Source organism: Pteropus alecto, unplaced genomic scaffold (assembly GCF_000325575.1).
Source record: "Pteropus alecto unplaced genomic scaffold, ASM32557v1 scaffold42, whole genome shotgun sequence".
NCBI classification, from domain to species: Eukaryota; Metazoa; Chordata; class Mammalia; order Chiroptera; family Pteropodidae; genus Pteropus; species Pteropus alecto.
In genome coordinates, this window is record NW_006434825.1 from 369,702 (window position 1) to 395,194 (window position 25,493).

The window sequence follows — 25,493 nt, forward strand, 5'->3', positions numbered from 1 at the left end:
ATGCAGGGGAGTGCTATCTTGTCTTAGGTGGGTTTGCCCCTATGGGGATGACTGCATCTGAGATTTTCTGTAGCTTTCTAATGCTTAAGCCATACGGCTTAGCTTGCTGCTCTGGAAAACTGGGTAATCCAGAGAAATGTCTCCTTGGAGCCTAATTTGCATCACTTCATTTCATCAATAAGTGACCTCTTGTCTGTGGGAGCTACAGACTCAGAATCTCCCCAGCAGTTGTGCAACCAGCTCATGAGTGGGCAGAGCAGGGGTAAGAAGCTGGCAGTGTCTTCAGTGGGCCTCTGGTTTCTAATAGGCTTTTTAAGTAGAAGAGGCTCCGAGACTTCCAACTCCCACCCCCAGTAACTCCAGTTACAGAGCAAGTCTCTACCATTAACTAGAAATTGTCTTAACAGAGATTCTGTGGATTCATGTACTGTAGCAGGTCTGTGCAGGAGGTCTGTCTAGCCAGCTAGCCAACCAGTGGTAGTCAAAGTACACTGAGCTGAGCCCACTGACCTGGGGGCAGGAAAGCTGGGCCAATGTGGCAGTCCGGGGCAAGGCGCCTCTTTGGACCCTGGTGAAATCCAGTGGCCTTAATTGTGGAATCCTTTGCCTTTTAGTTAAAATCCTTTTCAGAAGCTAATTTACTGGTTCCTTACATTGTGGGCTCATCTTCTGTGGAAGTCAATTACTTGGGTCTTTAGAGGCTGGAAAAAGAATCCTGCTCAGTGTGCAGGTCATGTACAGAAGGTTTAACTGTTCAAGATTTTCACTGTTTTTATTCAATGAGGTTTGGAACATGAGAGGCCAAAAATTAGGAGTGTGATTTTAGGATCCTCTATAGAGAATTATAAGTTAAGAAATTGTCCAAGATGAAAAACTAGCAGTAAATCACCCTAACACATGCCTAATGAATCTTCTTCAGAAATGTCATCTTGATAGCAGGATTGAAGAGAGGATGACGTCACACACTAGCATGTTCTCAGGGTCTAAATATAGCACATTCTCCTATATGCAAACACACACGCGGACCTATGACACCTTTACACATGTACCCCGGCTTCTATGAGTAAAACTTGCTGTTGCTGACTCTCTTCTCTCTTAACCTGAAATAAAACAGATTTCACCATTATCTATTGGGCTAAGACACAGGCCCTTGTGCTCTGTAACATTTCTCTGTTCACACATCTGCAGGTCACAGGCAGATGATACAGGGCTGAGAGTCAGCAAGGTGACCGCCCCCAGCAAGACATTTAACCTTGCCGAGTCTCAGTTCCCTCAGTGGTCACTGCATTGGGGTCATTGCTACTCTGCAGGCTGAAGCGAAGATGAAATAAGAATAATACGGGTCAGGAGTCTGCACACTGTTTCCCAGTGGAGGCTGCTACGGCCTTTTGGGGGAGGATAATAGTTCTTTGTCCTGGCACACTGCAGTGCAGTGGGCTGCAGTGCCCCCCATTACATGCCCGTAGCACAATCAGAAGCATCCCTTATAAGAGGGATTCTGCACTGATTTAGAACCACCAGACTAGCCCAGTCTTGGGAACTCAATGGGGCTCTTTAAAAGGAAGAGGTCATTTTTTATTTTTACTATTATATTGAAGTGCCCTTCCAATGCTAACATTTGACTTAGAGAAGGTGGAGATGCTTCAGAAAGTACTGTTAGTTAATTTATAGAGAAAGAACTGGAGGTTAAGGTATCAAAGAAGTTCCAAAGACGGTGGCACCTTCTCGAAGCCTGGCCCCAGGTGTCCAGGGTCACTGTGCTTGAAGGAACAAGACCTGAGGATCTGCTGGTGGGGAAGGGACTGACCCACCTGCGGTTGCACTTCTCCTGGTACAGCTGGAGCTGGTTCTCGTTGACGTTGAACTCTTTCACCAGGGCATCCCGGTTGGCATTGCGCAAGTTCTGGTGTGTGTCATACAGAAAGAGCTGGTTGTTCAGCTCTTCTTGCCGCCTCCGCAGCTGGCGACAGGAGGAGTACAGTTCCTCTTCACTCTCCTGGAGAGTAGAGAAAGGAACAACCATGTGGCAACACTGCCTTCCAAACCAGAATGTGAGCCATGGCATCTTAGGGGTGTGACTGAAGGGAGCACAGGGCAGAAGCTTTGCAACTGGGATTATCCCAGAAAATCCAGGGCCTATTTTAACCAAAGATAAAACTGGCAATTATTTATTCCATTTAAAGCAAGGAGTTTAAAAAACTCTCGTTGACAATAAAGGGTGGATTTACTGTAAAACACTGGAATATCAAATACCTTACCCATTGATTCTATTCTTAAATCCAGTTTTTCACTGGTCTGCATCACCTTTGGGCCCTTATCCTGATGCAAAGGGTCTAAGCATGAAGTGGAACACAGTAGGCGAGGGAGAGAGCAGCCTAATGTGAGGACAGAAAGGTAAACAGGAGCCAGCAGATCCTTTAAGATCTTACAAGGACCTTAAAAGGTATGGTAACATACTACAACATGGATGAACCTTGAAAACATTACGCTAGGGGAAAGAAGCCCATTCTGAAAGACCACATACCATGATTCCATTTATATGAAATGTCAAGAACAGGCAAATTCATAGAGACAGAAAGTAGATTAGTGGTTGCCTGTGGTGAAGATAGAGTGCGTGGAGACAGCTAATGAGCAGGAGTTTCTTTCTGGGGTGATGAAAATGTTCTGAAATTAATCGTGATGGTGGAAAAACTCTGTGAATATACTAAAAACCACTGAATTGTACATGGTGGAAAAACTCTGCGAATATACTAAAACCACTGAATTGTACGCTTTAACAGGGTGAATTGTAGAGCATATATATTATATATCAATAAAGCTGTAACCACTACTCCCCCTCCACCCCAAAAAAAAGCCAACACAACACAGGTTATGTCCCCAGAGATGGGCATGTGACTAAGTTCTAACCAGTAATGATGTCTTGCTCTCCCACATCACCATCTCTGGCCCACAACCCAACCAGGCCAATTAGAAGCATCCATGGAACTTTGGTTGATATTCTTGGTAAAAGAAAAAATAGTTTCTTTTCTTGGAGATCAGCTGAGAGAGTGACGAATATTTCCGGATATTAGTGGCCCCTTTGCTATCATGCAAAGAAAGTTGGGAATGAAGCCAAAATAGGGAAACAGAACCACTGGATGAGCACCTGGATCCAGCCATGATGAAAACAAGTCCTACCCCTAAACTTTGCAGTTGTCCGAGACAAAATATTCCCTCCATTATGCTTAAAAAAACTTATCAGGGTAAAGAATTTGGGTTTTAGCATAAGAGGAGGAGAGGGATGTGTTACCTCACTGCTGTTTTTAAAAGGCTGCTGACTATTCTGTAAAGAATTGGCTGCTACTACTGATGGAGCAGTTCGAGTGAGAGACACCCGTGCTATAAATATGTGCACTGATATACACAAATGAACTTCTTTTGTCATTTATTTTTTACGAAAATGGATTCAGATCATACCTTGCTCTGCAAATTATCTTCCCACCTTAACAATCATGGACATCCCCCAGGATCAAGGGTAGAACTCTGACTTTGGAGAGTAGGGAGAGCAATGGTGAAGGTTATTCCGGCCACTGGCAAAGCCGCAGAGGAGTAAAAGGATGATTGTCTTCACACAAGGAGTGGAGGTAAAATGGACAGTTCTTGGTGACTAATTCAATATATTGAGGAAGATGCTGGGAAGAATCAATAATGACTTTGCTTAAATTTATGCCCTTCCTCAAGGAGACCAGCTTTCCTTCTCATTATGAATAAAGCAAAGCAAAATCAAAACCCCGTTTAAGTCTTAACTCTGTACTGCAAATGGTCTCTTCACCTTCTCTCCACCTAGAAGAAAACTTCTGTTGCTTTCATATATGTAATGACTATTTCTTATTCGGGTTAAGGTCAAATTCTACCTTTTCTACTAAGGCTTCTATAATTAAAATTCTTTATCTCTTTTTCTGAATCCCAAAGCATTTATAGCTATGTTATGTAATTTAGTCCTTAGTATTTCATACATATGTAAAACATCATATATTAAAAAATACATATAACATTCAGAAAAGTATGTAAACATATACAGCAGGTCCCTGAATAATGTTTTGTTCAATGTTTCATTATAACGTTAAGAAAAGAAAAAATTGATTCCAACCAGGGCCACTCTGTGGAGTTTTCACATTCTCCCTATGTCTGCAAGGCTTTTCTCCAGGTACTCTGGTTTCCTCCCACATCCCAGAGATGTGCAGGTGAGGTGAATGAGTGTGTCTGCACTGCCCCAGTCTGATTGAGCGTGTGTGTGTGTACATGTGCCCTGTGATGGAAAGGCATCCTGTCCAAGGTGGAGTCCCCACTTGCACCCTGAGCTGCTGGGCTAGGCTCAGGCAACCATGACCCTGAACTGGGATAAGTAGGTTGAAAAAGAATTATCTTGTTTTTATTAATCTTTCTTAAGTGTACATCTAGCTCACATTTATTTCAGTGTTTAATATTAGAAGTGTTTGGGGTCTTTAGAAGTTTGGTCATGTTTTTGTGACCAGAAATATGCCATAGGAACTTAACTCTTGTTTCTGTCAATGAGCCTATAGTAAAACTGGTTTCATTATACATTGTTTAGCTTAAAGGTGCAGTTTCCAAGAACCTATTGCTGACATTGAGGATTTACTGTATACATTTTAACGAGTAACTATAAAGCAAACAGCCACGGAGCCACTACCAACTCAAGAAATAGAGCACTGTCCACTCTAAGCACCCCTCCCAGGCAAGACTCCTTCCTCCTCCCTTCGAATTTTGTGACCATTATTTCCTGGTTTTCTTCTGAGTCTAGTTTTCAAAAATTTAGTTTTTCTTTTTCAAGTCTATAGTTATTTCTGTTTCCTAATATATTTTACTGATTTCTTTGCTCACCATTGCTTCTTGCATTAGATTGCCTCTTGCCTAAGAACCTTGGTATTTCTTTTTGCAAAGTTTACTTTGTACTAAATTATCTGCCTTTGTATGTCCGAAAACACCTTCAAAGTTTACTTTGAACTAAATTATCTGCCTTTGTATGTCCAAAAACACCTTCATTTTGCCCTCACTCTTGAATGGCAGTTATTAGGATGTAGAATATCTAAACTTATAGCTGCATGTCTTGAACAGTTTTGAAGACATGTCTTAGTCTTTAGGATGCTCTTGATAGGTATGTGTATTACTGTCATTGGTCGATCCTTGGTAGGTAACCTGTCTTTTCTCTTTCATTATTTCCTCTTTTTGCTTGTTCTGCCAATTCGGTATGAAATATCTATATGTGGATCTATACCTAATTATACTGCTGTGTTTATAAATTAGAATACTCTTGTCTCTTCAATGCTGAAAAATTCTCAACCCTCAACCTCTCAAATATTTTATGTTGGAGTTTCTCATTCTGTTCTTTTTTTAACTCTTATTTTTCATATATCTTATGCTGTCTTCAAAGCAGATTCTCAAACACAATCTTCACATTTACTAATTCTTTCTTTAACTGTAGCCTTTCTGGAATTTCCTTACTAGGCTTTAAAGCAATTTTTTTCAAAGATTTTTCAAATTGTATTTCCATGATTTCTAATTGGTCCTTTCATTCCTACATGTTCTTCATTAATAGTAAGAAGGGTTGTTCTTTTTAAAATACAAGTTACTCATTGGGTTCTCTTAAAAAAAAAAAACATTTCAAAGTTATTTTTCAGATTCACTGGAGTGAATTCTCTTGCTTTTACATTCGTTGGCTATATTGGCATTATTTTCTTTATGTGTTTTAAAATTTTAATGTGCAAGCTCATCTTGAATGGGAAGATTGGTTCCTCCCTTGAATCTAAATGTTGGTATCTGGTTTGCTGAATGTCCTTAATAGGGGACTCTCAAGGGCAAGGTCAGCAAAGTGTTAAAGCTCATGGCTTGGAGCTCTAGGTTCTCAGGAATACTATCTATCCCAGCCTGTGTCTCAGCTGAAGGGCTGTGTCCACTTTTGTTCCAGTCCCTCAAGCAAGCAGCTGACCACTAGCCTGAGTCCTTGCCAAATCTTTCTATCTGAAGGGTGTTTCAGAAAAATGAAGCCCACCTGGACTTGAATCTTCTATTTGTGTATTGCATTAGCCACAAAAATGAAATGAAGTATCCAAATACAAGCAGTCTTAAAAAGAACAAACGTTTAAGGAAAGCAGACTAAATCAGTAAAGATAAACATGGAAATGGTTAAATTAGAAAACCAAAAAAAATATATAAAGTAAATTCAAGAGCTGGGTCGTTTTATGGGAAAAACACAACACAGTCAATGAAGTAGATAATCCATTTTCTAAATCTAATCTAGAAATGTGTGAAAGCCCAAATAAGACATAAGAATAGGTATCTAACTACAGATAAAAAGAAATGAAACTGTGAAGCAAATAAAAAGATGATAATGAAAAGAATGAATATATGTGTACTTGTTTTATATAAGGCTTATATCTCCATTATATAATAGATATATACAGATATTTCCTATTATACAAAATTATCCCATAAGAGAAAAAAAAAATTGAAGAAACTTAAAATTCTTCCCAGAAGAAAATGAGAAAGTTTCATAACCAGGCCCAGGAAGTTTTACAAACACGGTCTTTAACATCAGTTTTATGTTGGTCGCAGTTAACTCCAGTTCTACTCAAAATGTGCCATAGCCTTGAGAAAGGAGCATGGCCTCCAAGTCATTCTAATGAAACCAGCATAACAAAACCTGACCAAAAACTACAGGCTCAACTCTCAGTGAAACCAGTGCAAAAATCCTAAGTAAAATATTAACGCATACATTATAGAAGCACATTAAACAATATAATCCTCTTATGTTTTGCTAAGAAATTCTTTTTTCTAATCTCTCTAAACGACTGTTTCACACCTCTGCTCTCTTCAAACTTCCCCAATCTCAGCGGATGGCCTTGCTTCTTGTTTCACATGGAATATAGAAGAAATTACCTGGGAACTCTGCCTGTCCCGGGCCCTGGTACCATATCCCATGCCTTCTTTCCTGCTGGCCCCAGAGTCTCATCTCCTTTCCTACTTGTTTCTTCACTCCTGTCCATACCCCTTTTTTCTCCTGTATCACTGTTGCCTTTCTCCACTAAATCATCCCCATCAGCAGCGTGCAAATACACCTCAACAAGCTCTCCCTTCACCCCACATCCCCCTCCAGCTACTGACCCGTCTCTTGTCACTTTCATGGCAAATGTCCTCGAATAGGTCATATGCTCCCCAGCAATGTATCATCTACTCCCACTTACATTCTCAATTTTAAGTTCAGTTTTTATTAATAATGTGTGCACAGAGCTGAAAGAGTCAAGACGTACTACAGGGATTATTACCAAAAAACCCAGCTGTCTCCTTGTTCACCATACCCACTCCTCATGCCCCTGCTCCCTAAAATGGATAGTTGTTGTTTTTTGATTATTGACAGTTCTAAAAAAAATGCTTATACTGCAAGATCTTGGTTTTTCAGATTTTAGTGATTATCTTCAGAGACAGATTTGGCTGTTTTACATACTCTCTTACCTTCCCCCATGGAGATATGCCCATTCTGGGTTATATCAATTTATGTTTATGTTGTGTTTTTATTATTATTCTCATTTGTAACTTTTGTGTGTGTGTGTATGTGTCTGGATATTTTTTTTAAGATCCTTGAATTCTTGGAGGACATTTTTGGTAATAAATTACAACTGGCCTGTGGCAGAATCTACAGGGGGTTCTCGACTTAGTTTTTTCAGTTTTTATCTTTCACTGATGTTTTATTCTTTTAATTTTTTTAAGATGAAATTTTAAACTTATAGAAAAGTCACAATAATAGAAAAGAGAGTTCTCTTATACTCTATGTTATGTTACCCAGGCTCCCAGAGTTAACAGCCCACACAACCACAGTACAATTATCACAACTAACAGATTCCTACAGGAAACATTTGAAGGGTCATAATGGTTAACAGCCCACACAACCACAGTACAATTATCCCAACTAAGAAACTAACACTGGTGTAATGCTGTTAACTAAAAGTGTAAGAAACTAACACTGGTGTAATGCTGTTAACTAAACTATAGGTTTTATTCAGTTTTCCCTGTTTTTTTCCCACCAATGTCCTTTTTCTGTTCCAATATTCAGTCCAGGATCCCACACTGCATTTACTTTCTGTGTCTCGTTCAGAGTCCTCCAACCTGTGGCATTTCCTCAGTCCTCTCTTACCTTTTTGACCTTGACACCTTTGAAGAGTACTGGTCAGTAAGTTTGTATAACGTCCCACGATTTGGGTTTGCTGGTGTTTTCTCATGATTTGTTTGAGGTCATGTAGCTTTGGCAAGAATGGCACAGAAGTAATGGACCCTTCTCAGGAGGTACGTCTCATCAATAGTTGTGTCTCTTTACCATAATAGGTACTAATTATTTCATTCAACTGGTTATTTTTGTGGCACCTAGTAGTTGATGCTTTTTCTCATTAAATATGTTGCTAACTGCACCAGCGTCAAACCATCCTTGCATCATCACAATAAGCTACTTGGTTGTGATATGTTGTTGTTCTGGTAAATAGCTGGAAATGACTTTTTTTTTTTTAGAATTTTAACATCTGTATTCATAAGTGGCATCAATCTATGATTGTATGAGTGGGAGGAGAGGCATACTATCTCCAGTTTTGAAAGTCATATAGCTTCAAGATATTGGAGCATTTCTACATTTCTATTGACATCGATGGAGTAAGATTGGAATTATGTTCTTTTAATCCAGGTAGAACACAGCTATAAAACCATCTAGATCTGATACCCATTTTGTCCAAAGGGTATATTATGACCCTTCAAATGTTTCCTGTAGGAATCTGTAAGTTCTCTACTGCTTCTTGAAACAATTTTAGCCCATTTATATTCTTCAAGGCAATCACCCATTTGCCATCACTTTTCAAATTTATCTCATTATTTGGGTTCAGTCTCCTCTTCGATGCTCTTGTATGTTTTTGCTCTTACTTCGCTCCTTGATTAAGCAGGCAAAGAGTTTATTTAAAAGGTCTTTTCAGTGAATCAGCATTTGTTTTCCCTTCTATTCTTTTTGTGTGTGTGTTTCATTCAGTTGGCTTTTATCTCTACTTTGTTCCTATTAGTTTATGAGTGTTTAAAACTTTTTAAAAATGAATGCTTAGTGCATGTATTTTAAGGTAAGCACTTTCCTCTTCTAAACATGGTTAGCTATGGCATAAATGTTTTACTACATGTGTAATTTACTTGTTTTAATTTATTTCATCTAGGAATTTCTTATTTTTAAATAGGAAACACTTCAGCCGTCTTTTACCGTCTTTCATATGTTATCATGTTGTAGACAAATAATGACTTATGAAATCATTATTTTTAAAAGTGTATTAAGATTTTCTCTGTGACCAAGTAGTATTCAATCAAGTTTATAAAGTTTCTGGGAAATAGAAGAAAACAATGTACATTTTCCACTTGTAGGACACAAAACTGTGTATCTCTTAAATTAAGCTTATCGATATTATTTTGATCATCTGACCTTGTTGATTTTTTTTGTATACTAAACCTTCCAAATTCTGAAATAGTCTTTTATGAAGTAATCTTTGTATTTGTAGCAGCTTTTTTATATATTTAGGTGCTATGGTGTTTCCTAATTAAACATCTATGACTTTCGTATCCCTTTTGTAAACCGAACAATTCTATCAGTATGTATTGTTCTTCTTAATACTCTTTTGATACTTTTGATATTAAATTCTACTTTGATATTAACTTTTTTTTCTCAATTTTTCCCAGTGACTCTTCCTTTCCTATTTTTTATTTAACCTTTCTTCATCGTTTTAGGCTTATTTCTTCTAAACATTGTGCAGTTAGATTTCTTTGCTTCTTTTCTAATAGAGAATTCAGTCCATTCATTGACTCAGATATAAGTTATATCCATTCGATTTTGATTACTATACATTTTTATTCTTTTATTCTTTTCTGTATTTTTACTCTTGATTCAAGTTTCTATTTATCTTTTTTCCTCGTTTCTCTGCTTTTCAATTTGTGTAGCAGTTACTTTCAGTTTTTAAACAATACTAATTAAGATTACATTTTCTTTTTACATCAAAATATCAGAATTAACTATCCTCTTGTAGAATGTTTTGTTTTTCTACTTATCGCCTAAGCATCAAAGTTGGACATCTCTATTTTACCTCTGAACTGGATTTTGCTGATATTTCATTATTTTAATTCCAGACTATCACAAAATTTTTCATTACGATGTATTCTATTTCAAGAATCCTATGTGACACCTAACATCGCAAAATTTCTGTTATCAGACTCTAAAATTTAACTGTATTGCAAAATTTATTATTTCAATCTCTTTATATCCCTATCAAGAAATTTCTCTTCCAGTTAAAGTTTTCATTGATCGAGATGGTTTCTTGATGCCTTTCTTGAGTAGGATACATGACATATCTAAAATCTTGCATATCCACAAATACATTTCCATTGCTTTGACTTGTGGGGGGCTAGGCACTGAATTCTTCCGTCTTACTAGTCCATAGATGGCACTCGACTGTCTTCTAGTTTCCAGTGCTGAAGTGGACAAGTCTGATGTTAGATATATTTGATTTTCTTTGTAGATAACTTAGTTCAGGTATTTTTTTATTTATCCTTGGAATTTAAAACTTTTACTAAAATATGTCTGGGACTGGGTGTGTGTGTTTTTATTCATCCCTCTAAGAATCAAGTGAGCACTCTCAAGCAGCAAATCAAAGAAAATTCCCTCTGTTAACTGTTTCATTAATAGCTCTCCATCCGATTCCACTTCGTCCTTTGGAACATGCTTGCATGATGGCTCATTTGCATCTGTCCTCTGAGCCTATCTTTCCCTTTATGATTTGCATCTCATGGTGGTATTGCTCTGCATCGTGAGATAGTTCTTCTACATTATGGTTTGGGTCACTAACATGAATTTCTGTTTATATACTGAATTTTTAAATTCAAGAAATCAGTTTTTTTTTGTTTTAAATATGTCTTTTTCAGTGCTCTACTTGGATATCCTTTAAAGCTCTTATGACTTATGTGTTAGGGTTCTCATCAGGTGCTTCCAGTGGCTCTACTTCAACTGCCAGCTACCTGTACCAGGTATCCACTGTCTGTCTTCCTCTCATTGCTCTGTGCCAGTTCTTTTTTTCACTGTGTGCTCATGGTTTTGTCTGTTCAGTAGTCACGTCAGGTTGTGAGGTCTTGGTGGCAGGCACAGCAGTTTCTGCTCTTTGGGGTCAACATGGGGCAAACTGGCAAACTTCAGTTGTCGAAGCACAAAAAAGGGTCTTTCTCTGTGCCTCTGAGTCTCCCCAGCTGTAAGGAAATCTTCCCCAAACTCACAAACCAGGAGCAGCTCAGCTCCAGAGTGTAGCGCCCCCTCCTGGTCCTCTAGGACTCTAGAGCGTGTGTTGTAGCCTTTCTGCAAAGGGATTCACACATCTTTCTGCAAAGGGATTCACACATCAAAAAAAACACCGGGAACCACAGCATCCTGGTCTTTCCACCAGGCTACTCCGCCCCTTGCACCCAGTGCAGACAAAGTTAAACACTGTCCACCCCCAGGATCAGTACTCAAAGATCCCAGGGCAGCCAGTTTTCTCAAACTCACCATCCAGGTACTGCCAGCTTGCCCACTGATGGTGATTAGGATGGATTATTCAAGTTTCCGTACTTCCTCTTGTCTCATTCTTCTGAATCATACAAGTTTACATCATTTGAGTGGAGGCCCTTTTTAGATTGATGTATTAGATTGGATCTAATACATCAACTTAAAAGCATTTACTTTCAGAGAACAATCTGATATGTATCCAAAATTATATGGTCTTTTTTTCCCCCTCTTAGTATCCGTTATTCCATGACTAAATACCTAGCATCAGTAATTTTTAATCAACAATGTTATATAAAGACATTTGTTATTTATAAAGTAAAAAACTACAAATAACCTGACTGTCCATCAGTTAGAGAATGGCTAAGTGAATTAGGGACCCACACCTGATGAAATAGGTATTAACAGCTTAGAAAAGTATATAATAACATAGAAAAATGCTTAAAGTTCTCTGTGAAGTGCATAAAGGACACATATTCATATGTATTAAATATAACTATGGATATATCATATGCAAAAAATTATCAGGCAAAGGAATTATACTAAAATGCTAATAGGGTCTATGTACAGGTTGTTTATGGGGATTTCCCCCCCAAATCTCTCCTTCTTTTTCCTGTTTCTCAAATTAAATATAGTAGGTAATAGAATGGTGTTAAAAATACTCTTTGTAAACCATACATACAGATGAATAAAGGACTGAGAATTGATCAAGTAATCGTGACATGTAAATGGCTTCTTCACAGGGGGCTTAAAGTGCTTATTGACAGTTATCTGGGGCTTTAAACTTTATCTCAGCAAATGTTTTATGAGTAAACTCTATCTCAGCCCTCACTGGATCAATCATTTACTCAGACAAATCTCTCACGAAGCTGTTTACCAGAGTCTCTCCTGGGCATCACAGAGGATACGGTGATGATAAATAAAACAAGGTCTGACCTTGGGCAACAAGAAAGCCCAGATCCACGAACACAACCCAGCTCAGCTTCCCAGAGACTCCTGATCGCAATGTGATGCGGAAACACCAAACAGCACCTGTGGCTTAGAACCAGGTAAGAGATGTGGAATTAAATAAAAGCTTGAAAACCAGCAGCTGAAGTGAAATTTGCACATACTCGGACAACTTTTCCGCCAAAACTCTTTCACAGGGCAGATCTGCAAGAGTCAACATTTCATTTGGAACCACACGCTACGCACCCACTCCTCCACCGCACTCTGGTGGCATCGCCAGCAGCGGCCAGCGCATGGAGCTTCCCCCTTCCAGGAAGTCAAATCTGGATAAACACATTTTCCTTTCAATATAGTAATTTTTTAAGCTGCCTTTGATCCCTGATTATTGAAATTATTTATAATGTTTCTGAGTTGTTTACGACAGCTTTGTGCAGCACTGTCTAGACAAATGCTTTCCTACAGCCACCTAAAACCACTTTTATCGCTTCATTTTTCCGTGAAATGTCTGCAAATGGGCTTTATATACATGAAGAGAAAGAGCTGGCATCCTTTCCCTGGGCAGCAGAATCCCAGATCCTTCAGTGGACTAAGCCAAAGGTCTTCACGCTTACTTATTCCAGGCTTTTACTGAAGGCCCAAGTTTTACAAGTTTACCTTCCTGTTAAATAAATTGGACCCCCTAATTCCATATCTGGGAATTGATCCTAAGGAAATAATTCTGAATTAAAGGAGGAAAAGGGTAACAACATGAACATGTTCACATGAGCCTTATTTGTAAGTGGATTCCATCTAAATGCCCACTTTAGGGGAATGCTTAATCTGTGGTTGATCAGCTTGATGGAAAAATCTGTCGTTAGATGCTAGGGAAGATCAGGTAATAGTAGGGAAAGTGCTTATCTTGCTTTAAAGCAGTGGTTCTCAGCCAAGGATGATTTTGTTACTCAGGGATCATTCAACAATGTATGGAGATAGTTTTGGCTGTAATACAGGGGGAGGGGTCCTACTGGCATCTAGTAGGTTGAGGGCAGGGATGCTGCTAAACACCCTACAATGCACTGGACAGCCCACACCACAAAGGATGATCTGGCCCCAAATGTCAAGAGTGTCAAAGTTTTAAAAAAACACCTACTTTTTTAGAAAAGTAAACATGCATACGTGAATTTGTATTATTATCATTATTACATTCATATAAACAATGCATTGGCCTGGGAAATGAAGGAAGCAAACAAACCAAATGCTGGCTTTATCTACTCATCTCTTCCCCCAAATTATAAGACTATACTTTCTGCATAATCTGGGCTGTGTCTGTGTGTGGTTTTTAAAACCATTTATACAAAATAATATACTCTGGCTTAAGTCTTTTAATGGACTTCTGAAAGACCTCAATCTTATTAATGATAAATTGATAATGCACAATTCATTCTAAAAGAGGAGAAGTTTAAGACTTGTGCATTCTCAACAAGGACCTGTTGGCTGACTCAGTTGCCTGGCAAAGGGGGGAATTTAAGCTTTAATGACTGAGCATTTCTACAATGGTAAGAATCATGAAAGGTGATGTTTTTTTGATCCATAATTTAAGGTTCAAGTGAACTATAATTTATTTCGACAGAATCTAAAGCACTAACATTTAAAATTTGTTTCAAAATGGAAAACTTTCCATTATCCACCCCCTTACCTTTTTAAGACAGAATGTCATCATCATAAGCTTATTTTATATTTTTTTACTAATAAAAAGTGATGCCTTTGGCTGTCACTGAGGTTCTAGGGCCCCCAACTAGTGTGCTTTTTAAGTCTCTGCTTCCTGTTTTTACTGCTTTTCGCCTTCTCTTATTTTTGCATCCTCTTCCATTTCAATGCTTCTAAAATGCTTTGGAGTGTAAAACTATCAAGGTTGCAAAAACTGAATGTAAAGGAAATAGCTATGCAGAAAAGCCTAATGTTCTCTCCTCTGAGTCAAGTTCATGAATTTTTACTGCGTGAACTGTGGCTATTAAAAGGCATCCCTGCCCCTGTAATCCTCCTTCCCCGTTTGGTAGGTCTCAGCTGTATTCTGGAAATTCCCAAATAAGCAACTTCCAAATCGCTGTTTAGTTCTTACAACCAGAAGAATAACAATGCAGGCTGTGACTTCTCTACCCAGAGAACAACCAAATTGAGAAAAGATATGCATCCAGGGGCATTGAGCAAGCCCACATCAGCCTGCTGGGGTCCAGAACCATAGTTTTTCTAAGTTATTCCAAGAGAACTGGAGTGAGCACAGGACACCCCAAGCCAGTGCTGGTTTTTGTGGTAGGGGAATGGGAAGCTCTTGGGAGACTGTACTGATTATGTATGAAGCCTTCAAAAACACACGCCAAATGGGTTTCATTCTATGCAAGAGGCCATCAGGAAGATTCTGAAGCTCAGAATCACAATAAGTATCCACATCTTCTCCCATCATCAAACCCACGACCTGAACTACCCACAGCTTGGTGCTGTGTCCTCAGCAAACTTATCCTCTTTCATAGTTCAAGGAGGCCAAATCCTTTCTGCCAAGTCTCCCCTAAGTGGTCAATTAAAGGGTGGACTAAACATCATCAGGCCCTGGCAGACCAAGAAGGTAGGCTCCTCCAGCAGCAGGGAGAACCACAAAAGGAGTACCACTCACTATGGAAAGTTGTGGTTCTTGAATATCCTTCCCCGAGACAGGCTATGTCAAGGCCTTGTTAGATGCTCTGATCTTAAGAGATTTCCAAAGACCGACAGGCAGAGAAAGGCACCCACGAAGGAAGAACTGATCTAGAAGAGCATTGTCTTGCCTAGCTCTTGCTGAAATGAAACTATTGAGGAACTTTCAAAGAGCTTCACCCTTTCCACCTACATGGCCTACTTACAGAAATGTAGAAAATCCTCCAAGAAAGATGGATGCTGGGAGGAAAGTCCTAGGACTTCTGGGGGATATCTGTCGCTGAAAGGAATTCTTTAATGATGTGGCATGTTTGGCTAGATAATTCTCGATGGGTTCAGTCCATCAAGCAACCATACTCATTGGCCATTTCCACCCCAACAGCAGGTAGAGCTCAGAGAACCCCAACATGTTTCTCCACTCACCAGGACTGGCCGCATCTCACAGAAAACCAGGAGGGAAGCCAGTTCAATGTCTTCACTGTACCCGTTCTTCAGAGGAACAGATCTAAATCCTGTGACAGAATGGGGGAAAAAAACAGTGCAGAGGCAGGCAATTAATGTCTGACCTTAGCTTTCTTGGGGTTCCCAGGGATCACATGCCCAGTTCAAGGAACAGAGAAGTCAGTGCCCCGTGCTGGGCCTGACTTTCTGGAAACCAGAGGTCTCATCCTGATGGTTATGGAGATGGGCTCCAGAATGCAGCCTTGACTGACAGGTCCATATAGAGAAGTGAAGTTAAAACTATCTGCCATCTAGAAATGAAAATGGTTCACTCAGAAGAAATTAAAACCCACAGAACATTACATATTGAATTCAGAGTGGCTGCAGCTGTGGCTCAATTCCTTAAATACTCCTAAGGCCGAAAGACTCAAAGGAGTAATGAATCCTCACATCCATTTCCTCCACTTAGTCTTTTACGAAGCACAGGACAGGGGAATGCCTTTAAAGATTTTTCAGTGGGAGGAAATCTTCCTGTCGCTGGGCAGTTCATAGCAGTACTGATCATCTTCCTCGGAAAGCCATTCTCTATTTATAATTTTAATGGTATCCGACAGTCATTTTAAATGTTTAAGAGGAGGGTTGAGGTGGAGCTAAAATCCTTTCCATCACCACCCATTCAATAACGTTTACGGAAACACATCTCAAAGGTTGGTTTGTTTGCTTATTTTAATTAATAAAGAACACCTGGTAAAAATAAGTCTCCATCCCACTCACTCATAATGCCTTATTCCAGAAGGAACCATTGTTAACAGCATCTCCCCAAGACAGTCTATACATGTGTTCGAGTTCCCTTTAAAATCACAAAGGACAGTACCCTGACCCGAGCAATTCTGAACTTTACAGTTTCCATTTACCACTTTCTTGGGGATTCACTATATGGCTCTAGGTTGACCTGAAAGCTTTTTTTTTTAATTACATTTTTAAATTTAAGTATAGTTGTTATACAATATTAGTTGTATAAGTTTTAGGTGTACAATATATAGTGATTCGACATTTTTGTACCTTATAATGTGCTCACCCCACTAATTCTAGTAATCATCTGTCACCATGAAAACTTACAATATTATCGACTATATTCCCTTTCATCTTTTTCACCCATCCCCCACCACCTCCCCTCTGGTTACCATCCCTTTGGTTTCTGTTTTTATGAGTCTGGGGTTTTTTTCCAATATATTTTTTTAGATTCCACATATAAAAAACCATACGGCATTTATCTTTCTCTGTCTGAATTATTTCACTTAGTATAATACCCTTTAGATCCATCCATGTTGTAGCAAATGGTAAGATTTCATTATTTCTTGTTGCTGTGTAATAGTCCATTGTGTATATGTGTGTGTGTGTGTGTGTGCGTGTGTGTATGTATATATGTATACATATATGAAAAAATGTGCAACATCACTAATCATTAGGGAAATGCAAGTCAAAACCACAATGAGATACCACGCCACACCAGTCAGAATGGCTATTATCAAAAAGTCAACAAATAACATGTGTCGGTGAGGATTTTGTGAAAAGGGAACTCTGGTGCACTGCTGGCGGGACTGCAGACGGGTACAGCCAGTATGGAAAACAATAGATTAGTTGACCATATAAGCAACGGTTTATTTCTGGGCTTTCTTTCTGTTCCATTGATATATGGGTCTGTTGTTGTGCCAGTACCATGCTGTTTTAATTATTATAGCTTTGTAATATAGTTTGAAGTCAAGGAGCATGATACCTCTAACTTTGTTCTTTCTCAGGAGTGCTTTGGCTATTCATGGTGGTGGTTTTTTTTTCTTGTGGTTCCATATGAATTTTAGAATTATATGAAGAATGTCATTGGTATTTTGATAGGAATTGCACTGAATCTGTAGACTGCTTTGGGTAGAACAGACATTTTAATAGTATTAATCCTTCCAATCCATTTATTTGTGTCATCTTCACTTTCTTCAGGGTCTTACAGTTTTCAGAGTAAAGGTCTTTCACCTCTTTGGTTAAATTTATTCTTAGATATTTTATACTTTAAAAAATTTTTTTCTTTATTAAAATTATTAGTGTGACACTGGTCAATAAAATCAAATAGGTTTCAAGTGTACAGTTCAACAATATGTCATATGTATATTGCACTGAGTGCTCATCACCCAAAATTAAATTTCCTTCTGTCACCAAATATTTGACCTCCTTTACCCTTATCTACCACCCCCTCCCCACACTCTGGTAATCCACTGTCGGTGTCCTTGAGTCTGTTTGTCATGTTTCTTTGTTGCTTTCAGTTTTATATCCCACCCATAAGTGAAATCATATGGTTCTCAACTTTCTCCGACTTATTTTGCTTAGCGTGATAATCTCAAGATCTATTCATATCTTCCTAAATGGCAGTATTTCATCCTTATGGCTGAATAATATTCCATTGTATATATGTACCACATCATCTTTATCCAATCATCTATCAAAGGACACTTCAGTTGTTTCCATGTTTTGGCCACCGTGAATAATGCTACAGTGAACATCAGGGTGCATATATCTTTGTGGATAAATGTTTTCAAGTTTTTTAGGTAAATACCCAGAAGAGGGACTACTGGATCATTTGCTAATTCTATACTTAGTTTTACTGAGGAACCTCCATACTGTTTTCCACAGCGGCTGTACCAAGTTACATTCCCACCAGCAGTGTGTGAGGGTTCCTTTTGCTCCACAACCTCTCTAACACTTGTTATTACTCTAATAGGTCTGAGGTGGTATCTCATTGTGGTTTTGATTTGCATTACCCTAATAGCTAGTGAAGTTGAGCATCTTTTCGTATGTCTGTTGGCTATTTGTATGTCTTCTTGGGAGAAGTGTCTGTTCAGGTCCTCTACCCATTTTTTAAATTGGATTTTTTTTTTATTGTTGAATTGTATGAGTTCTTCGTATATTTTTGGATATTGGCCCTTATTAGAGGCATTGTTTGCAAATTTCTTCTCCCATTCTGATAGTTGCCTTTTGTTGATGGTTTCCTTTGCTGTGCAGAAGATTTTTAGTTTGATATAGTCCCATTCGTTTATTTTTGCTTTTACTTCCCTTGCCTTTAAGGCCAAATTCACAAAATCTTCTCTAAATACAAGGTCCATGTGTTTAATACCAGTATTTTCTTTTATGCGATTTATTGTTTCAGGTATTATATTCAGGACTTTGATCCAATTGAATTAATTTTGGTGAATGATGACAGATAGCAATCTAGTTTCATTCTTTGCATGGGCTTTCCAATTTTCCCAGCACTATTTATTGAAGAGGCTTTCCGTTCTCCATTGTATGTGTTTGGTTCTTTGTCGTAAATTATTTGCTCATATATACAGGGGTTTATGTCGTAAATTATTTGCCCATATATACAGGGGTTTATGTCGTAAATTATTTGCCCATGTATACAGGGGTTTATTTCTGGACTTTCAATTCTGTTCCCTTGGTCTATGTCTGTTTTTCTGGCAATACCATGCGTTTTAAATTATTGTCACTTTGCAGTATAATTTGAAGTCAGGCAGAGTGATACTTCTGGCTTTGTTCTTTTTTCTTAAGATGGCTTTGGCTATTCAAGGTCTTTTGTACTTCCATAGAAATCTGATTTTTTTGTTCAATTACAGTTGACATTTAATATTATTTTATATTAGTTTCAGGTGCACAGAATAGTAGTTAGACGTTTATATAATTGATGAAGTGATCCCTCCAATTAGTCTAGTACCCACGTGGCAGTAATACATAGTTATTACAATATTATTGACTTTATTCCCTATATTCTACATCTCCATGACTATTTTGGAATTAACGATTTGTACTTCTTAATCCCTTCACCTTTTTTATGCAGTCTCCCAACCCCTCCCATCTAGCAACTGTCAATTCTAACTATGAATCTGTTTGTTTTGTTTTCTTTTGTTCTTTAGATTCCACATGTAAGTGCAATCACATGGATTTGTCTTTCTCTGTCTGATTTATTTCACTTAGCATAATACCCTCTAGATCCATCCATGTTGTCGCAAATGTAAGATTTCATTTTTTATGGCCAAGTAATATTCCATTGTGTATATGTGCCACATCTTTATCCAGTCATCTCTTGATTGGGGTATATCATTCTTTTTGATGCAACTGTAAGTTAGGTTGTTTTAATTTCTATTTCTGATTGTTATTAGTATAGGAATATGATGGATTTCTGTACATTCATTTCATATTCTACTTTTATTTGTTAATTTTTTGGTGGATTCTTTAGGGTTTTCTATGTACGGTGTTATGTCATCAGCAAATAGTGACAGTTTTACTTCTTTCCAATTTGGATGCCTTTTATTTCTTTTGGTTGTTTGATTTCTGTGGCTAGGATTTCCAATAAATATTGAATAGTAGTGGTGAGAGTGGGCACCTTGTCTTGTGCCTGATCTTAGAGGAAAAACTTTCAGTTCTTTACCATTGAGTATGATGTTAGCTGTGGGCTTGTCATATACAACCTTTATTAAATTGAGGTAAGTTCCTTCTATACCCACTTTCTTGAGAGTTTTTATCATAAATGGATATTGAATTTTGTCAAATGCTTTTTCTGCATCTATTGAAATGATTATATGATTTTTATCTTTGGTTTTGTTGATGCGATGAACCACATTAATTGTTTTGCAACTGTTAAATCATCCTTGTACCCCTGGCATAAATCCCACTTGACTATGGTACATGAGCCTTTAAATCAGGGGTCCCCAACCCCCAGGCCGGTACTGGTCCATGGCCTGTTAGAACCGGGCCGCACAGCAGGTGAGCAGCGGGTGAGTGAGCAAAGCTTCATCTGTATTTGCAGCCGCTCCCCAGCACTAGCATCATTGCCTCAGCTCCACCTCAGATCATCAGGCATTAGATTCTCATAGGGGCCAAAAAGGTTGGGGACTGCTGCTTTAAATTTACTGTTGAATTCAGTTTGTAAGAATTTGTTGAAAATTTTGGCATCTATGTTCATCAGGGATATTGGCTTGCAAGTTTCTTTTTTGTAGTGTCTGTCTGGTTTTGGTATAAGAGTTTGGTATAAGAGTTAGGCCTCATAGAATGAGTTTGCAAGCATTCTTTCCTCTTCACTTTTTTGGAATAGTTTGAGGATAGGTACTAATTCTTCTTTAAATGTTTGGTAGAATTTACCTGTGAAGCCATTGGTCTTGGGCTTTTGTTTGTTGGTGGTTTTTTGATTACTGCTTCAATTTCATTGCTAGTAATCGGTCTGTTCAGTTTCTGTTTCTTCCTGGTTTAGTCTTAGAAGGTTGTACGTTTCTAGAAATTTATTTCTTCTAGGTAATCCAATTCGTTGGCATATAATTGTTCATAGTTTCTTTAATGATCCTTTGTATTTCTGTGGTAACTTGGTTGTAGTAATCTGTTCTCTTTTATTTCTGATTCTATTTGTATTCTTGTTTTTGCTTGACAAATCTTGCTAGAGGCTTGTCAGTTTTATCCTTTCAAAGAACTAGGTCTTAGTTTTATTAATCGTCTCTTATTTTTCTATTTTTTGATTTCATTTCTTTCTACTCTGAACTTATTTCCTTCCTTCTACTTGCTCTGGGTTGTTTGTTCCCCTTTTTGTAATTTCTTTAGGTGCCAATCTAGATTGTTTTGAGATTTTTTCCTGCTTCTTGAGGTAGTCCTTTATAGCTATAAAATTTCCTCTTATAACTGCTTTTGCTACATCCCATAAAATTGTTAAGGTTGTACTTTTAATTTGCCTCAAAGTAGTTTTTGATTTCCTATCTGATTTCCCTTATCCATTGGTTGTTTAGAAGAATGGTGTTTAATCTCCATGTGTTTGTGATTTTTTCCAGTTTTCTTCCTGTAGTTGATTTCTGGTTTCATGACATTGTGGTCAGAAAATATGCTTGATATAATTTCAGTCTCCTTGAATTTACTGAGGCTTGTTTAGTGGCCTACTATGTGTTCTAGCCTGGAAGACATTCCAGGTGCTCTTGAGTGTAATCTACAGTTTTTGGATGCAGTGCTCTATAAATGTCTATCAAATCAAACTGGTTTAATTTGTCATTTAAGGTTATTATTTCTTTATTACTTTTCCGTCTGGATGATCTATCCATTGAGGAAAGTGGAGTATTAAAGTACTCAAGTATTATAGTATTACTATTAATTTCTGCCTTTATGTCCATTAACATTTTCTTTATATACTTGGGTGCTTTTCTGTCTTAGGTGCATAGATATTTATGATTGTATTATTCTCTTCGTGGATTGACCCCTTTAAAATCATGTAATGTCCTTGTCTTTTTTACATTCTTTGTCTTGAAGTCTATTTTGTTGGACTTGAGCATTCTTTTCATTTCTATTTGCATGGAATATATTTTTCCATCCCTTTACTTTCAGTCTATTTTTTAATCTAAAGTGAGTCGTAAGCAGCGTATACATGGGGCATGTTTTCTTTATCCATTTTGCTACCCTATGTCTTTTGATTGGAGCATTTAGTCCATTTACATTTAGAGTAATTATTGATATGCGTGTGCTTATTGCCATTTTGTTGTTTTTTGTCTTCTTCGCTGTTCCTTTATTCTCATGATCTCTTTCCTTTTGATTTGTTGCTTTTCATTACTGTTTTGATGGGATTCCTTTCTCTTTATTTTTTGTGTATTTTTGTTAGTTTTTGGTTTATGATTACCATGAGATTCATATATATTTTTCTATATCTACAGCAGTCTATTTTAAGCCGACAGGCATTTAAGTTCAATCGTATTCTGAAAGTACTACATTTTTATTTCCCCTACTCTTTAACATCATGTTTTATATCTTTTTATTTTATGTATCCCCTTGATTATTTATTGTATTAATAATTTTGCTACTATTATTGTTTTTTAACCTGCGTATTAGCTTTTTAAGTAGTTGATTCACTGTGATTATTGTATATTTCTCTTTACCGGTGAAAATTTTTTCTTTCCTGTATTATTTCTGGTTATGGCCTTTTTTGCATAAAGAGGACCCTTTAACATTTCTTGTAAGGCTGGTTTAGTGGTTGTGAACTCCTTTAGTTTTCATTCAGTTCTGTCCTTCAATTCTGAATGATAATCTTACTAGATACAGTATTCCAGGCTGTAGATTCCTTTCTTGCAGCACTTTATGTATCTCCTTCGCTCCCTTCTGGCCTGTAAAGTTGCTTCTGAGAAATCAGCTGATAACCTTATGGCATTTCCCTTGTATGAGACTTCATGCTTCATTCTTGCTGCCTTTAAGATTGCCTCTTTATCCTTAACTTTTGCATTTTTATTATATGTCTTAGTGTAGGTCTTTTGGGTTCATCTTGTTTCAAACTTTCTGTGCTTCATGGACCTGATGTCTGTTTCCTTCCCCGGTTTAGAAAAGTTTTCAGATGTTATTTCTTTAAATATTCTTTCTGCCTCTTTCTCATTTCTTTTTTTGGAATCCCTATAATGCGAATGTTAGGATGCTTTGTGTTATCTGAGAGATCTCTTATACTGTCCTCATTTAAAAACTTTTTTCATTTTGCTGTTCTTATTGGGTGATTCCCACTATTCTGTCTTCCAGGTAGCTAACCCATTCTTCTATATTAACCAATCTCCTTTGATTCCTTCTAATGCACTCTTCATCTCAATTATTGTATTTCTCTTCTCCGATTGGTTTTTTATTACATTTTCTCTGTGTGGAAGTACTCTCCGAGTTTGTTGAGCATCCTTTTGAACAGGTCTTTGAATTCTTTATTAGACAAATTACTTATCTCCGTTTCATTGGGGTTTTTTTTCTAGAGGTTTTTTTATTATTATTATTAATTCATTCAGGGTATATTCTTCTGTCTCCCATTTTGTTTCACTTTCTGTGTGTGTTCCTATTCTATAGAATAGCTATCCCTCCCAATCTTCAAACTGTAGTCTCTGTGTAGACTGGGTTGAATAGTTTTGGCAGGCTAATGGTCCTGGTATATCACCTGGCTTGAAAGAGTGGGTTCCAGGTGGGGCAACCTGATGTGTGCATGCTTCCTTGCCCTTCTGAGTGGGGCCACCTGCTATAGATGGGGAAGCCAGCTGTGCTCTTGGTGTGCCCCGCTGCTTTAACCGTGATCAGAGCAGGGTCTGGGCAAGTCTGCTTTGCATGCTCGTATCTCTGCCCCACCAGCTCTGCCCCTCTCTGATTGGTGTAGGCCTATGTGTATGCAGAGTTGCACTTTGCTAGTTCTGCTCCCTCTTGAGGCAGTGCAGCTCCTCAGTGCTCAGCTGCGCCCCTTTCACGGGCAGCCCTGTGTGCATGCACTGTTGTTTTAATTGCCCTCAGAGCAGGGTCTGGGTGGGGCCACTCTGCATGCCAGCTTCTCAACGCCCTACTAGCTCTGCCCTTTCTCTGGGCGGGGCAGCCTTTCAGGCACACAGCAGAGCCCCACTCATTCTGCCTGGGGCAAAGTTTTGCTAGCTTTACATTTTCTTCGAATGGAGCAGCCCATGCGCAAGTGCAGCAGTGCCCCACTATCTCTGCACCTTCTGGACAGTGTAGTCCTGCTAGCAGGTACTGCAGCATTTTGTTGGCTCTGCACCCTCTCCAGGCAGGAGAGCCCCTTGTGTGCAGCCCAGTGGGTGAATGAAGCAGCACCCTGCTCTACCTGCTGGATCAATCTCGGGTAGAGGGGCCCCTTGTATGCACACCATGGTGCCCTCCTGTTTCTGTTGGATCTAGCGCGAGGAGGGGTGGCTGGAGTCTGCAGGTTGGTCAGTGAGGCTGGATGGAGTTCCGACCCGCTATCCACGTTCAGGGGAAATGAACGTTCAGTTCCTCTGCTCCTGGGGTGTTCCCTCAGCTACCGGAGAGCTCTCGTGGTTCCCCAACCTTCTCTGTGTGGTCCCTCTCTCTTGCTTATGGTGCAGAAGCTGTTGAACTGGCTCACAGTCGTCTCAGGAAGAACTGCTCTAAATATGTGTACATTTGATGTGTTCTTGGGAGGGGGCAAGCTCAGCTTCCACCCGTGCTGCCATGCTGGACCCGCCTCTCTGACTTGAAAGCTTTTTATTCTCATTGTATCTACCGATTCTCCAGGACAAGCAATGCTCAAATTAGGGCATTCCCACTATTTCCTCTGTTTTAGCTTATTCAATGCTTATTCTTATTTCTCTTAGATGAACCTTTTATACTATCAGTTGATGTATAGTCTTTAAATAATATCTGTTGAATTAATCACTTTCCACTGCCTGTGATGAGGAAATCAGCATGCTTGCACAACCCTATACCTTCTCTCCCTTTTCTTCCTCTGGGTGAACCATATTTCTGCATCGACATGGTATGTAATACATATGTCCCTTTTTGTAACCATAATTCTCCCACAAAGGGAGCTTTAGTTATACCCTATTTTTCTGACATTTATACAGCAATACTAAAAGATTACAAGGAATATTTGTATACCTACTACCCAGATCTCACCATTAACCTTTTACTATACTTGTTTTATCACATTTATCTACCTAACAATCTACTGTGTGTATGTGTATATATAATTTCAAAGCAAGATGAAGACATCTGTACACCTCCCCCTGAATGTCAACATGAATCTATCTCATTAACTAGAGCTCAATATTTACTTACAGTATTCTTTTTCTGATATGAAATTTACACACAGTGAAATGCACAAAATTTTAAAAATATTCTGATGCTCACTATCCTTTCCCTGAACTTTTCCATCGATACTTTGGCTAAATTTGTCTTGTTTTCTTCAGTATGAGCTCACGGGACATATAATCCCTGAACCGTGCACGCTGAAATGCATCTGCCCTTTAATTTTATGCTTGAGTGACGGTGTGAATGGTATAAAACTCTCAAATCA

General features: G+C 38.4%; 1 protein-coding gene across 1 annotated transcript in view; it reads right to left on the bottom strand.

Annotated features, from left to right (window-relative positions):
* Window positions 1–745: 745 nt before the first annotated feature.
* PLCG2 (phospholipase C gamma 2) overlaps window positions 746–25,493 on the bottom strand; it is a 137,222-nt gene continuing 112,474 nt past the window's right edge. The window contains exons 31-33 of the mRNA XM_006909701.3: window positions 15,635–15,723; window positions 1,812–1,996; window positions 746–1,100 (exon numbers count right to left, since the gene is read on the bottom strand). Coding sequence (XP_006909763.1) covers window positions 1,058–1,100; window positions 1,812–1,996; window positions 15,635–15,723 — 317 coding nt within the window. The 3' untranslated portion in view covers window positions 746–1,057. The remainder of the gene's footprint in view (window positions 1,101–1,811; window positions 1,997–15,634; window positions 15,724–25,493) is intronic.